General features: G+C 50.3%; 1 protein-coding gene across 2 annotated transcripts in view; it reads left to right on the top strand.

Annotated features, from left to right (window-relative positions):
- Window positions 1–14,557, top strand: part of SMARCA4 (SWI/SNF related, matrix associated, actin dependent regulator of chromatin, subfamily a, member 4) — a 90,493-nt gene that overhangs the window by 54,201 nt on the left and 21,735 nt on the right. For both annotated transcript variants that reach the window (XM_008158036.3, XM_054717428.1), the window contains exons 20-29: window positions 1–114; window positions 990–1,097; window positions 2,139–2,225; window positions 3,039–3,085; window positions 4,176–4,342; window positions 6,512–6,675; window positions 8,741–8,968; window positions 9,232–9,330; window positions 9,585–9,662; window positions 10,414–10,632. In XM_008158036.3, coding sequence (XP_008156258.1) covers window positions 1–114; window positions 990–1,097; window positions 2,139–2,225; window positions 3,039–3,085; window positions 4,176–4,342; window positions 6,512–6,675; window positions 8,741–8,968; window positions 9,232–9,330; window positions 9,585–9,662; window positions 10,414–10,632 — 1,311 coding nt within the window. The remainder of the gene's footprint in view (window positions 115–989; window positions 1,098–2,138; window positions 2,226–3,038; window positions 3,086–4,175; window positions 4,343–6,511; window positions 6,676–8,740; window positions 8,969–9,231; window positions 9,331–9,584; window positions 9,663–10,413; window positions 10,633–14,557) is intronic.

Here is a 14,557-nt window from a genome sequence, read left to right as displayed (position 1 = left end):
GTGGACCTAAACGAGGAGGAGACCATCCTCATCATTCGTCGCCTCCACAAAGTGCTACGGCCCTTCCTGCTCCGGCGGCTCAAGAAGGAGGTTGAAGCTCAGTTGCCTGAAAAGGTACCAGGAGGATTTTAAGTAGAAGAAACCACAGTGCAGGGCTTCCCTAGGGTGGGCCTGGCCAGGCGGCTTTCCTGTCGTCCCTGCCTATGGTCTCATGGTCCTGGCCTTGCCCTGTCATTCCGAAGTAAATCCATCCCAGGGATGGCTGCTCAGCCCCTCTAGATCACTAACGTGGAAGGCGGGGGTGGTAGGTTAGAGTACAGAATCCCACCTGTTGTCAGTAGGTCAGATGCTTGGGCAGGTCCTGCCCAACTATGTCACAAGCTCAGCTTGGAGACCATGGGCTCTCAGGGCTGCTTCCCAATCTTGAAATGGCTCTGAATTCTTGCTCAGGGAACCAGTACCACATGGTTCCCTAGGGCTCCCTTTCCCCCGGCAAGGCTGGGGGTTCCTGGCCACAGTTACCCCTCTAGTCATACTTGGAGAGGCCTTTGGAAGGTGGCCACATGTGTCCCCAACAGAGAGGCAGCCCATCTTTTTCCCCAGAGTTCCAGGGGCTGGCTCTTACTAGGCTGCTGTGAGCCACATGCCCATCTCTCCACTACCCAGGTGTCTGTGGAGCTATCACTGATCGGGCCTGAGGCTGGAATCAGTCTTTGTTCTTGCTGGAACCTTGAGCCCTGAGAGTGGGAAAGAAAGGGAGAGAAGCAGATGCCGTAGGGGCAAGAGCAGTCCAGGACTCCCCCTCCATGTTTCTCTGTCCTGGTGCATCACTTCCCTCATGTCCCCAGCTGTTGGGGCCCTTTCACCATCACCCCTGTGTGCCTTGATTAGAGCACACATCCCAGGGCCCAGGAGATAGATACACTCAGGTGGGGGATTAGGCTCAGGACCCCTGGACCCCCACTGATGGCGCTGTGTGTCCCTCACAGGTGGAGTACGTCATCAAGTGCGACATGTCTGCTCTGCAACGTGTGTTGTACCGGCACATGCAGGCCAAGGGGGTGTTGCTGACTGATGGCTCTGAGAAGGACAAGAAGGTTTGTCCAAGCTCTGCTTCCCCACTTAAGTGTCCAAGGCGGGTGGGTTCGGGGCAGCCAGATGTGTGTGGTTGAGCACACTGTAACCTGCAGGTCTTCCACCTTCTTGGAGCTTATTGTTGTGGTCTAGGCCCCATGAAGTGGTGATCCCGAGAGCGTTGCAGAGCTATTGTTTAAGTCATGGCTGGGTCAGTCAGTAAGGCTGCGGGAGCAGAGGCTCATGGACCAATTCTGGGGCACACTTAGGGCCCCAAGAGCCTCCCAAGTCAGATGTTGTCTGGTGTCCTTTTTGTTTATGAAATGTTAGCCACCATGGGTGTGACAGTGGTTCACAGCTGGGAAAAAGCTGCCCCAACAGCCATGAACATTTAGCTCTTTCACCTTTTTAGCAAGTGACATTGGGCAGGGGGTGGTGTTACAGTGGAGAGGAGTGGGGGCTGGGCTGGCTGCTGACTTCTGGGATTTCTCTGAGGTCCCAGTGACCCCCTACCCCATCCTTCACCTGAACTGAAATGATCATCCCAGGTCTCTTGATTCCATACCCAGTACCTCAAGCTTAGTCCTACCTCCCCATTTCCTCCTCTAGATGTTTTGTTAGGGCCCTTTTTTACCTGAGCTATGGCAGCAGCATGTTTACTGGTTTACTTCTGTCCCACGGCATCCACTTACTCCTGAATCCTTCACGCTGTAGCCAGCAATCTTCCTAAGTCATGACCCATCTGGCTGCAGCCCCCAGAGACTTGCCACAATGCACACAATGAAGCTGGCTTCAAAAAGTGTTAGTGATTCAGCCTTAGCTCTGTCACTCTTATTTCCCTTCATTCCCACCTTCCATCCCTCCAGTGCGCAGGTAGTCTCTGCTCCCCTCAGAGCTGGTTTCAAGCCTCTGAACTTCCACAGGATCCAGTTCTTCACTCCTCATTTCTCTGCCATAAGCCATTCCTGCCCCTAAAGCTTCTCCTTCCACAATCCTCTTTCCACCACCCATCCCACCCCACCCTGGGACAAGACCCGATGTGGGACTCTTTTCTTCCTCCGCAGGGCAAAGGCGGCACCAAGACCCTGATGAACACCATCATGCAGCTGAGGAAGATCTGCAACCACCCGTACATGTTCCAGCACATCGAGGTGAGCCCCCACACACACACACACACCCTTTCCCGGCCCCGGTGCTGTCCTGAGCACCCATAGGCAGGGCTAGATTGCTTCTCCCTGATAACTTAAAAAAAAAAAAAAAAGTTTATAATATTTTAAATAGACAATGCCTGTACATTTTTCTCTGTTGGTTTGCTATTTGCAAGTGCTTATGGGAAAGAAAACAGTGTAGAAAAATGTGATAGAAAGTCCTTGAAAGCCCACCCTATGATAACCACAAATTATTAGAAAACTCCTCTCTGGGTCATTTTTCACCTTGTGGGGTCACACTGCCTCTGTTCATTGATGCACTAGCATTTCCCACTCAATGACATGTGGGGCCATCCTGGATCATTGCATCGACTCGGAGCAGCTTTCCTCTTCAGGAAGTCTCCGGGTCATAACATTTTGGGCCATGGTGCCCTTTAAGAATTTGGATTCTTGCTTCTGAAAAGCACACACATATATGTTCACGTTTTGGCATAATGTTTCAGGGTTGTTGGAATAACCCTGGTGCCCCTAGGATTCTGTTTCCGCAATCCCAGGATGGTCTCCGGTGCACACTCGCCTTTTGTGCTCATTTTGGTGGTTGAGGGTTATATCATGATTTCCTTTCCTTCATTGGAAAAACACGGGGAAAGGGACACACATGGGTGGGATAGAACAGCTGCAGTTGACATCTGTGGCTTCAGAACCACTGTGGGCAGGCACTGAGCACTGGTGTGAGGGGTCAGAGGCATGGTGCTGGGCAGCACTTTTCTGCCTGTCCCCTCAACCCCCATTGAATTGTCTCTCATTCCATTACAGGAGTCCTTTTCCGAGCACCTGGGATTTACCGGTGGCATCGTCCAAGGGTGAGAAGCTTCCCTGCTGTATGGGGTGGGCAGGCGGGCCATGTGGTGGTGTTTCGCACACGTTTTGTTGGTCCTGTTGCTAGTGTTACATTGGTTTGGTTTCAAAGGCATTAAGTTCATGACAGAAAGTTTAGAAAATGTAGACAAATTCAATGAAGAAAATAGAAATCCTCCACACGAGAGTTGCCCACCATTAATCCCAAGAGGCAGAATTCCTAAGGTTGACCTGGTTTCTAGGCCCCACCCTGCCACCTCCCTCAAGGCTCTGTGAACGTTACCAACTTGCTTCACCACTCTGAGCCTTAACTCTGTCTGCCAACAGGGAGATGCTCCATATGGTGTGCTGCCCACCTTGCCATGGGTGTGCTTTCCCTGGCATTGTTTATAAAGTGCAGCTCAGGCTTCATTAAGCCCATGGTGTTCGACGTGGAAGCTGCATCTAGATTTCACCATTGCCAGCAGCCTTGCTAACACCATCATTTCTCTGGGATACTAAGCCACTTCCAAGAGTAGAGGCACTACATCAGAAAGTAAAACGTTCTTCTAAGGTGTCTTTTTTTATTCCCAATTGCTTAATGAGGTCCCACAGATGTGGGTTTGAGTCCTGGCCCAGGCACTGCAGCAACCGTGTTACGCTGTCCCCAGCTTCAGTTTCCACATCTGTAAACCGGCGGTACTAGACTGCAGTGCCTGAGAGGAACTGCAGTGACCATTAGCCCTGTGTGTGGCTCAGTGTGGGCACTCTACAGCGTAAGCTATGGCTTCTGGTTCTTTAACAAAACGGAGACATTGCATAGTTACTAATAGCGTCTCTTCTCACAAGTATCCAAGTTGGATGATGATTACATGGTCACCCTTGGCCAACAATGGCCTGAGTGTATTTTATTTGGGTTGAAATGGCTTTGCTGAATCTTCTTGGGGGTAGAGGATCTGCCTGGGAAGTCACGTGTGTGCCCTTACCCCTGATGACCAGCCCATGTAGGTTGGTTCTGTTCAGCCTGGAGACGGGACTGTGCCTCCTTCTTTGCCCACCTACTATGTGCTGTTGTTAACATTGTGTGTATTCTTCCCTCCTCCCTCCGCTCACCAGGCTGGACCTGTACCGAGCCTCAGGGAAATTCGAGCTCCTCGATAGAATTTTGCCCAAACTTCGTGCCACCAACCATAAAGTGCTACTCTTCTGTCAGATGACCTCCCTCATGACGATCATGGAAGATTATTTTGCGTATCGCGGCTTTAAATACCTCAGGCTCGATGGTGAGTCTGACTGAGAGAGACATTTGTTAAGGGGTCTCATTATCCACTGCTAGCAGAGCTTCTGGCCAGTGTGCCCTCCCTTGCAAGGCAGGATGAGGTCTGAGCCTCTAGGTGTCCCAGCAGAAGTGAGTGCAGCAGCAGGCTCAGTCACACAGGCTCTCAGGGCTGCAGGGAGGGCTGTATTCTCCTGCTGTGGGCAGAGCTGAGCCAGAGTTCAGGTGATGCTGGAGGGGCTTTCCTGGGCTCTTGGTGCCTTTGTCCTTGGCATCCTCTATAGGTGCCCTTCTGCCTGTGCAGTGTCCCCAACAGAATTCCAGGGGCTGGCCCTCATTAGGCTGCTGTGAGCCACATGCCCATCGCCACTGCCCAGGTGTCTGTGCCACTGTCACTGATCAGGCCTGAAGCTGGAACCAGGCTTGTTCCTGCTGAAACCTTGAGCACTGAGTGGGAAAGAGAGGAGGGAACTGGATGCTGCAGGGGTAAGAGTAGCAAGACCCTGGGAACTGCTTGGCTGTGACCCTGCACTCATAGGGAGGCCTGTGTTCCTGCCTTTACCCCACCACACGGGAGCCTGGGGCAGGAGTGGGCTGAATGAGATGCTGACAACATGCAGGACCTGTGATGTGACATGTCAACTGGCCAGGGAGGCCCTAGAGGGAGTCCCCATCCTCTGTCAGATGGCGAGAATGAACGGTGTTCATGAGAAAAATGAACTTGAGTGCCATTGGGGTGAACATGGTTAAGACAGCTTCTTCGTTCCCCGCACAAGTCAGAATCTTTATCTAAGCCTATTGCCAAGTCCATCTCCATGGCCAGATGCCCCAAACCTCTGTGTCCCTGTGTTGTCTTTCACTCTGCATCTTGTAGTTTCACAGACCACGGACTGGTGGTTGCTAGGCTGATTATCGGTCCCAGAACCTGCCCTGAATCTTGCCTTCCTCAGCCCGTTCTTGGAATTTTGTCCAGGGCAGTCTTTAAAAACACAAATCTGATCATGGGTCTCACCTTCCTCTTCTCTCTGTGCCTTGGCCTTTGCTGCTCCAGCTGCTCCATCCTTAGGGAGGGCCCGTTCTTTTTATTGTCACCATCCCAACCCTCCAGAGGACAGGCTGTCCAGTATTTGGAAAGCGTGTTTTCACCCACCCCAGTGCCCGTCCACCTCCCCCTTTTCCCTCCTTTCTTCCATGACAAGAGTTATTTCCATAAGGATGAGGATTTTGTGGGTTAAGAATGATTCATCCCTAATACTTCTCATGGACACTGCCAAACGGATAGAAACTCTAGTAAAGAATGGAGGAAGGGGGCTCAGTGACACATTGTATAAAAATAGAACCTTCCACCATCAGAGTGGTAAGAGCAAGGGTGCAGGTCAGGCACCTGGGGAGGTGGCCCCTCCTGGGCCTGCCCCTGCCCCACCTGAGGCCTCAGCCCCTCCTCAGATCTGTTGCAGCTGTGGGCACATCTGAAGGCCAGGCTCTAGAGTGCAGCAGGCCTTTGCACTGTTCATTGGGCCCTGTAGGTGAGTGGCAGGAAGTGTTTAATTTTTGTTTCATCACCAAAAATGACTCCTGAATTTGCCAAGGCACCTCTGCTCTGAGCTGGCAGCAACAGCAACGTGAGTACTTACACGCCTCTCTGGTACTCATGATGCTGAGGATCTTGTTTTGGGCCAACACCTGAGAGTCCCTGTAACTCTTAAAAGCCTGTCCTGCCCAAAGGGAAATGAGCCGCTGAAATAAGACACCTGTGTGCTTGCATGTAGGCAATTCTCTCTGAACCAAGAAATCTCATTGCAGTAGGTTTGAGGGCAGACTCTTGGCCTCTGGTCAGTTGCTTGTTTTGAGGGTATGGTGTTATCGAAATTAGCTGGTGGGCAGGGACTGGTGGTAACAACAGCACTGACAGGGAGCCCTTGTTGCCTGGGTGTTTGCTGGGCTTCAGCCCCCACCTGGTCTAGTTCTTGCAGCATCCCTGTTTTATATGGAGGAGGCGCAGCCATCTTCATGGGGCTCATTCTTACCTTCCGGGATGGGGAGAGTGGCTTTTAGTGGTGTCACATGTGGGTGCAGTCTCTGTTCTCCAAAGCACATGTTCCTCTGTGTCTCTCCTTGCCACCGCCTATCTCCCCCTCAGTCACCCCACTAATCCTGTTGGCCTCATACCTGGCAGGAACCACAAAAGCGGAGGATCGGGGCATGCTGCTGAAAACCTTCAACGAGCCCGGCTCCGAGTATTTCATCTTCCTGCTCAGCACCCGGGCCGGGGGGCTCGGCCTGAACCTCCAGTCGGCTGACACTGTGATCATTTTTGACAGTGACTGGAACCCCCACCAGGTAAAAGCCCCTGGCGCCCTGGGTGGAGAGGCTTGAGGCGCAGAGAGACCCTGCTGAGCCTCATGAATGCCACTAGCCTCCTTGCAATCTCCCAGGCCCGGGAGCAGCACCTACAGTGCCTGAGGCTTTTGGAGGGAAGCCCACATTGTATTCATTCCCCTCTGTTTCTCAAACCAAAATAGCTTTTCTGATATGACAAAAATATATTCCATTGTTACATATATAAAAAGAAGCCTGGCCCTAGCTGGTCTGGCTCAGTGGATAGAGTGTCAGCCTGCGGACTGAAGGGTCCCAGGTTCGATTCCGGTCAAGGGGACATGCCTGGATTGTGGGCTCGATCCCCAGTGGTGGGCGTGCAGGAGGCAGCCAATCAGTGATTCTCTCTCGTCATTGATGTTCCTAACTCTCTGTCCCTCTTCCTTCTTCTCTGAAATAAATAAAAGGCCCCACTCTTATCAGCTGGCAGTAATCATCGCTATTTTAATGATGGAAGTCCTAGGCCGTGTGCTTTTGTAAACAAGACTCAGGTCATCTTTTATGCACTTGGTGTACTGCTGCTCTATTTCTTACCTGAATACACTCCATGGGGGCACATGCCAATAGGTGCAAGGATGTGATTTTATAGATACAGTAGTTTTAAAATATTTAATTTTTTCTTAACTTTTTAAAAATGGCAAATATCAATAACTCAAAGTAATAGAGTCCATTTTTCCCCTTCTCCACCAATCCTGTTCTTCTCTGAGTGTATGCCAGCATTTAATCGGTGTGTTCTGTTTTTCACAAAAATAGAGCATTTTCCAGGATGTGTCCCTTCCCTTCAGCTGCTGGGGTGTTTCACCTCTGGGTGAGCATTAGTCAGCTGCTGGCCGTCCCAGCTTACAGTGGCCCTGAGACTTTTAACTCAAAGTCCAGTTATCAGGCATCTGGGCTCTGGTGTTTGGCATGACCACTAGCCCCCTCAGCGAGCCCTATTATTGCTCTCTCAGAGCATCAGCCAGGTCAACCTTGAGAGGTGGGATTGCTTGGTTCATGGGTGTGTCCCCTTCACGATATGGTTGTTTCTGCCCAAGTGGCCTCCAGAAGGCTTCCAGGTTTCTTTCCCACTGATGGGTTGTGAGTATACCCTTACCACAGCCTGGTGGCACCCATTATCAGTGTGTAAATGATAGCCCATCTGATGGATGAATACCCTGGGTGTTTGCTAGCATCCCTTTCTACTGTCATCTTGGGGAGTAGTTCCTGCCTGGACTTTGACAACTGGCCAGTTTCCCAAGAGGTGGTTGGGGTGTGCCTCTCCTGTCAGCAAGCAGGTGGCAGGGAGAAGCTCCTATGGAGCCCTCTCCTCCATCTGTCACACTGGGCAGTATCAGAGGCCACTAAGCTCACTGCAGGGCCTGGGAGCTGCCATCGAGTGCTGGCCCTGCCAGGAAGCATGCTGGCCAGCCAGGGGGCCTAGTAGTGGAGAGAGGACACACCAGGCACTGGACTGAGCACTTGATGCCCATTCGCTCCTCTCATGCACACAATAGCCAGGAGAGTGGCTCGTGTGAACAGAGTGAGACCTGGGGTTCAGAGAGGTTGAGTTCGGGCCTGGTTGCACAGTAAGGAAGTACTAGGGTCCACAACCAAAGTAGGCATCGCCAACACGCTGTCCAGCTTTGCCTCCATCCTGTAAATGGTACCGTGATACAGTCACACTGAGCATAGGGCCCTCCTTGGGTAGGCAAGGGGACCCCTGCATTTGTGATAGGACCTGCTTGGGATATAACCACCCAGGGCTTGTCCTCCCAAACTGTGCTATCTTCTTGAGTATTTCTCAAGTATCACTAAGATAGAAAGTGACACTTCTGTAGGAACTCAGGGTGAAATCTTCCTGGCACAGGCTCCACATCCTGTACCTGAACTCCCAGCCAGGCGGCTGCTGGTTGGGACCAGCAGAATGGCCAGGCAAGAGGCAGGCACAAAATAATCAAAAGGCCCCACCTCTCTCAATGGCTTCGCAAGGTCGACCTCCCCTTAAAACTCTAAAGTGCTTGCTCGGGACTGACCGGTGTTTCTTCCCCAGGACCTGCAAGCGCAGGACCGAGCCCACCGCATTGGGCAGCAAAACGAGGTGCGCGTGCTCCGCCTCTGCACAGTCAATAGTGTGGAGGAGAAGATTCTGGCTGCGGCCAAGTACAAGCTCAACGTTGATCAGAAGGTGATCCAGGCTGGCATGTTTGACCAGAAGTCCTCCAGCCATGAGAGGCGTGCCTTCCTGCAGGCCATCCTGGAGCACGAGGAGCAGGACGAGGTGAGGGCAGCACCGGCCCCAACCCCCTCCCCAGCGTGAGTGGTGAATGCATGAGCGGCTTTCATTTTTGTTTTTTTACCTTTTTTGCACTTTTTTTTTCTTTTTTCTTTTTTTGCATCCCTTTGGAGTAAAGGGAGTGTGGGCTGAAAGGAAAGAGGATGAGTACTTGCTTTTTCTTTGAAGTGGTTTTTTTTTTTCTAAACTGCTGGTGAAAGACGCTGGATTGACAGCCCTGGAGACTGAAGTCCTCTATTTATCCACAGAGCAGACACTGCAGCACGGGCAGCGGCAGTGCCAGCTTCGCCCACACTGCCCCTCCGCCAGCGGGCGTCAACCCCGACTTGGAGGAGCCACCTCTAAAGGTGAGAGGGGTAGTTCAGTCTCCATGCCCATTCAATCCTCGGCTTCTCGGCTGAGACGGCCAGCAAGGGCCCTGATCCCACGGAGCGTGCGTGTGCGTGTGTGTGTGCCTCTCGCTGCTGTGTGGGTCGCCATCCACTGCAGCCGGACTGGGACCACCAGCTCATTTCCCATGGATGCCGCCGCTCTCCTCCGAGCCCGGCCACCGCCCATCCTAGCCTCTCCACCCTTGAACTAATCATGTGAAATCTTGTAGGAAGAAGATGAAGTGCCCGACGATGAAACTGTGAATCAGATGATTGCCCGGCACGAAGAGGAGTTTGACCTGTTCATGGTAAGCACCACAGGCGGGAGTTGAGCTGGCATTTCCGCCTCACACACCTTTAGGGAGCTCACTTTTCCACCCATATGAAACTGGGAGCCTGGAGGGGTTCACATGCGCTGCCCTGATGACCTCAAACAGAGCAAAAACTCCCAGTGATGTTGGAGTCCCTGGGTGATAATGGAGCCAGGGGTGGCCCCACAATGCCTCCTAATTCACCCATCTTTCTTCCATGTTCTAAGAGTGTCAGAGGGGTAGTGGGACACACACCTAGCCATCCTTCTCATTTGTGACCCTCAGTCCCCAAATACCTGTCCTCTTCAATTTATTGAGGCACCCTTGAGGTTCCCTTTAAGGGAGTATTAATACCGTCCAAAGCCAAGGGTCTGGTGAACACCTTGGCCACCAATACCTCATGCTTCTGGGTGAGAAGTATGGTATTAGTTTGGGCTGTTGGCCCCAGCAGGCTTTGTGCCTCCTGACAAGACTATACCTTGAAGCTGTCACCACATTTCAGCTCCCTTGTGCAATCTGCCAGTCCTTTCCAGTTTTCTCTGTCCCTAAAGCAGAACCCCTAGCCAGGGCCTGATGCAGGAGCCAGGCCACCTTGGCCTTAGCAATACCCAGAGCTGCTGTTTAACTACTGTTGGGGCATTGGTCCCCGAGACAAAGAAGCAGCCCCTTATCAACATCCCTTGAATGTCCTCCTGCCTCTCCCTGTGCTGACGCCTTCCCTTGTCCACACCCTCTCCTCGCTCCCCAGCGCATGGATCTGGACCGCAGGCGTGAGGAAGCCCGCAACCCCAAGCGGAAGCCACGCCTGATGGAGGAGGATGAGCTCCCCTCGTGGATCATCAAGGACGATGCAGAGGTGGAGCGGCTGACCTGCGAGGAAGAAGAAGAGAAGATGTTTGGCCGTGGTTCCCGCCACCGCAAGGAGGTGGACTACAGTGACTCACTGACGGAGAAGCAGTGGCTCAAGGTATATGCCAGAGATGGCCGGCGAGGAGCAGGGCTGGGGGAGGAGAGGCTCACACCACTATAGCTTGGCCTTTGTCCAACCTGAGCATGTTCCCTTCAGCCATTCTTGGCTTCCATTCACGACAGCAACACTCTAACATAGGGTCAGGTTTGCTCAGTTTCTCCTGACCAGAGACAGGAAAGAGCACCAGTGCCATCCCCAAGCAGTTCGAAACTCACTGCTTGTATGTAATTGGCCTCTTCCGTGTGAGGGTTCACCTCTTCATGAGGTTAGAGTAAAACATTGCCGACCTCAGCATGGTGCAGGTCTCCTGAGTGCCGGTCCATAGGAAACACAGCCAGAGATTAGTGAGCATCCAGTTGCCCTGCAAGCTGGTCAGGAATGCTGATAGGGTCAAGTAGCCCCACTTTGAACACATCACCCCAACAGTACGTCACCCTTAGAACCTGGACTCCTAGCCAGGCTGGGGAGGAAGGAGGAGGAAGTGAGCTGCTGATGAGACTGCAACCACAGTTACTCATAGAGGTGATGTCAACACTCGTTTTCAGCAGGTAGCACCCAGCCCTGTAGCTATAGTTACAGAATGCTGAGTCAGGGCCCCAACCCAGGGCCCACTGCATGTACACTGGGATTATAGTGATAAATCTGACCCCTCCCCATGTTTGGGGGCTCTGAGTGCAGAGGTAATGCTTAAAAATCCAACCTGGAAGTTGTTTCATAAAAATGTCCCTGAAGCAACTGTTCCCAGAAGGTTGGTGATGGCTTTTGCTGCACCCTGCTGAGTGCCACATCCCAGAATGAGAGGTGCTGCCTCTGGTCGTACATCTTAGGGTTCCCTTGGGCTAACTGGACCTGGTCCCGTCCTACGAGCTCAGATAACCCCAGACTTGGAAACTCGCCCACTGAGATATGCATGAGAGGGGCCGTTGAAACATGCCAGGGAACCAGGCAAACTTTTGTGAGGGGTGGGTGTAGTGTCCCGTTTTCTGGCCCAGGGCTCCAGGGCCAAGAAGAAAACTCCGGATGAGAGAGTTTAGGCCCAGTTACAGATCTGTATCAGCTTCCATGGACCATTACCAACCCCACATTTTTGAGACAGTGAGTGCCTTTTGCCATATGCTACTGATGTCTTGTATACATTTTTTTGAGGTGTAATTTATATACTGTAGAATTCACCCATTTAAGGTGTACAAGTCAATGATTTTTACTATATTTACAGTCTTGCAGTTGTCATCACAAATCAATTTTAGAACATCCTCATTATCCCAAAAAAGAAGCCCTTTCCTCTTTAGCTGTCTTCCTTCCCTTTATTCCCCCTTGCCCTTGACAGTCACCCTATTCTGGACATTTCATATAAATAACATCATGCAAACATGTGATCCATTGATGTCTGGCTTCTTTCACGAGGAAAAATATTTTCATGGTTTATCCATGATGTAGCACATATTCTTTCTTTTCAAGGCTGAATTATGTTTTATTGTACAGATATACCACATTTTTTTATCCATTCATCAGTTGATGGACACTTCGGTTGTTCCCACTTTTTGGCTATTGTGAATAATGCTGCCATGAGCATATGTGTACACGTTTTGTGAGGACATGTGTTTTGATTTCTCGCAAGTATATACTAAACGTGGAATTGCTGGGTCTCAAATGGTAATTCTATGTTTAACCTTTTGAGGGGCTGCCTGTTTTCCAAAGCAGCTGCACCATTTTACATTCACACCAGCAGGATATGAGGGAATTTCTCCGCATCCTTGTTAATACTTGTTATTATCTGTCTTTTTTATCATTCCAGTGGTATAAAGTGGTGTCTCTCTGTGGTTTTGAGTTCCATTTTTCTAGTGGCTAATGGCACTGAACATATTTTCATGTGCTTATTAGCCACTTGTATATCTTTTTTATAAGTCTCTTATCAGATGTGTGATTTGCAAATATTTCTCCTGATCTTTAGTTTATCTTCTTCATGGTTTCCTTTGGAGCACAAAAGTTTTTAATTTTGATAAAGTCCAGTTTATTTTTCTCTTATTGCTTATCTTTTGGGATCTTGTCTGAGAATCTCTCACCAGATGCAAGGTCACAAAGATTTACCCCTATATTTTTTTTCAAGTTTTAGAGTTTCAGCTTTTACATTTATGCCCATGATCCTCTAAGTTAATTTTGTATATAGCAATAATTTAGTGTCCAACTTCATTCTTCTACCTGTGGATATCCAGTGGTCCTAGTAGCATGTGTTGAAAAGACTGTTCTTTCCCCATTGAGCACATAGCTTTTTATATGTCATACTCAATAAAATTTACATTAACAATAAATATGTTTGCCCAAAATAGGCACTCTCCTTTCTTAGTAGTGGATGTGTAATGGGCACCACTTTTTTGACAGACAGTCTTATGCCCTATGTGCCAAAATCGTTCAGAATGTTCCTGGCTCTTGCCTTGCAGGCCAAGGGATCAGAAACCCCGGTATTAGATATTCCTAGGGCTGCCATAACAATTACCACATACTTGGTGACTTAAGACAACAGTAATTTATTTTCTCACAGTCCCAGAGGGCTAGGATTCTAAAATCCAGGTGTCAGCAGGACCCTGTTTCTTCCGAAGGCTCTAGGGGAGGAGACTTCTATGCCTCTTTCAGCTTGTGGTCGCCCTGGCATTCCTTGGCTTGTGGCCCCATTATTCCACTCTCATCCTCCACCTTTACATGGCCTCTACCCTGTGTCTCTGTGTGGCCTTTCTGTCTCTCATAAGGTCACCCTCATTGGATTTTGGGCCCACCCTAACACAGGATGAACTCATCTTGCTCGATTCTTAAGTAATTACATCTGCAAAGATTTTCTTTTGAAATAAAATAACATTCTGAGGTCCCATTTGGATATGAATTTTGGGGACAGTATTTTTTTTTTTAATCTTCACCCAAAGATATTTTTTTCCATAGATTTTGAGAGAGAGGAAGGGAGGGGAGGAGGAGAAAGAGAGAGAAACATTGATGTGAGAGAAACACATTGATTGGTTGCCTCCCACATGCGCCCAGACCAGGGCCGGGATTAGACCTGTAACCCAGGTATGTGCCCTTGACCGAAATTGAACTTGTGCCTCTGGTGCTCGGGCCGATACTCCAACCAGGGCGGGGGACGGTATTCACCTACCCGACTGGGCCTGCAGTACATGCCCTCCCCTGTGCTGACCTTTCAGTCCCTCCTGCCTGCCACAAGCCCTCCATACTGTTCCTTTGGCCTCGATGTCTTTCTCCCCCGCGCCCCCCCCCTTCAGTTCTCAGCTTCTGTGCCACCTCTTCTAGGAAGCTCTCCTGAGCCTCTAAGCAGGACAGGTCTGCTCCACAATCAGAGCACCACTCACCCTTCTTCCTGGCACTTGACCCATGGTTGTCACCACGTTTATGGGAAGTCTGTCTGATAAGTGTCCATCTGATTCTGTTCAGTGCTGTGTCCTCTGTGCTAGGCCCCCTGCCCATTTCATAGTCACAGCTGATAAATGAGAGACGAATGACCAGCACAAACCTTTGAGTCCAGCCCCCCCTCCCTTTGTGATTCCAAGCTCCCCTGGAAACCTGGCTTCCCTTCCCTTTGTTTTAAACGTGCAAATTATCATTCAGAATGAATAAATCAGGATCATTTTTAAATTAACATTGTACGTGTTGATGTCCTTCAATTCAGCAGCTTCACTTCTGTAATCTGTACAGAAAAGACAGATGTCAGTCATGGCATTGCGTAGAATTTAGAAATAACCCAAATGCCCGTGAACAATTATGGCCCTTTTTGCAATAAAATACTAAACAGGCATTAAAAATTATGTTGCAGAAAAACGACAGGAAATGCATCCAGGATATAGTAAGCAAAAACATGAGTCATGGTATGGTACGTGGATACAGTTCCATGCTGTCTCAGTTGTGCACATGTACGTGGGAA

Source organism: Eptesicus fuscus, chromosome 6 (assembly GCF_027574615.1).
Source record: "Eptesicus fuscus isolate TK198812 chromosome 6, DD_ASM_mEF_20220401, whole genome shotgun sequence".
NCBI classification, from domain to species: Eukaryota; Metazoa; Chordata; class Mammalia; order Chiroptera; family Vespertilionidae; genus Eptesicus; species Eptesicus fuscus.
Note: the sequence above shows the minus strand (reverse complement) of the source record. Positions and strands in the feature narration are given on the sequence as shown.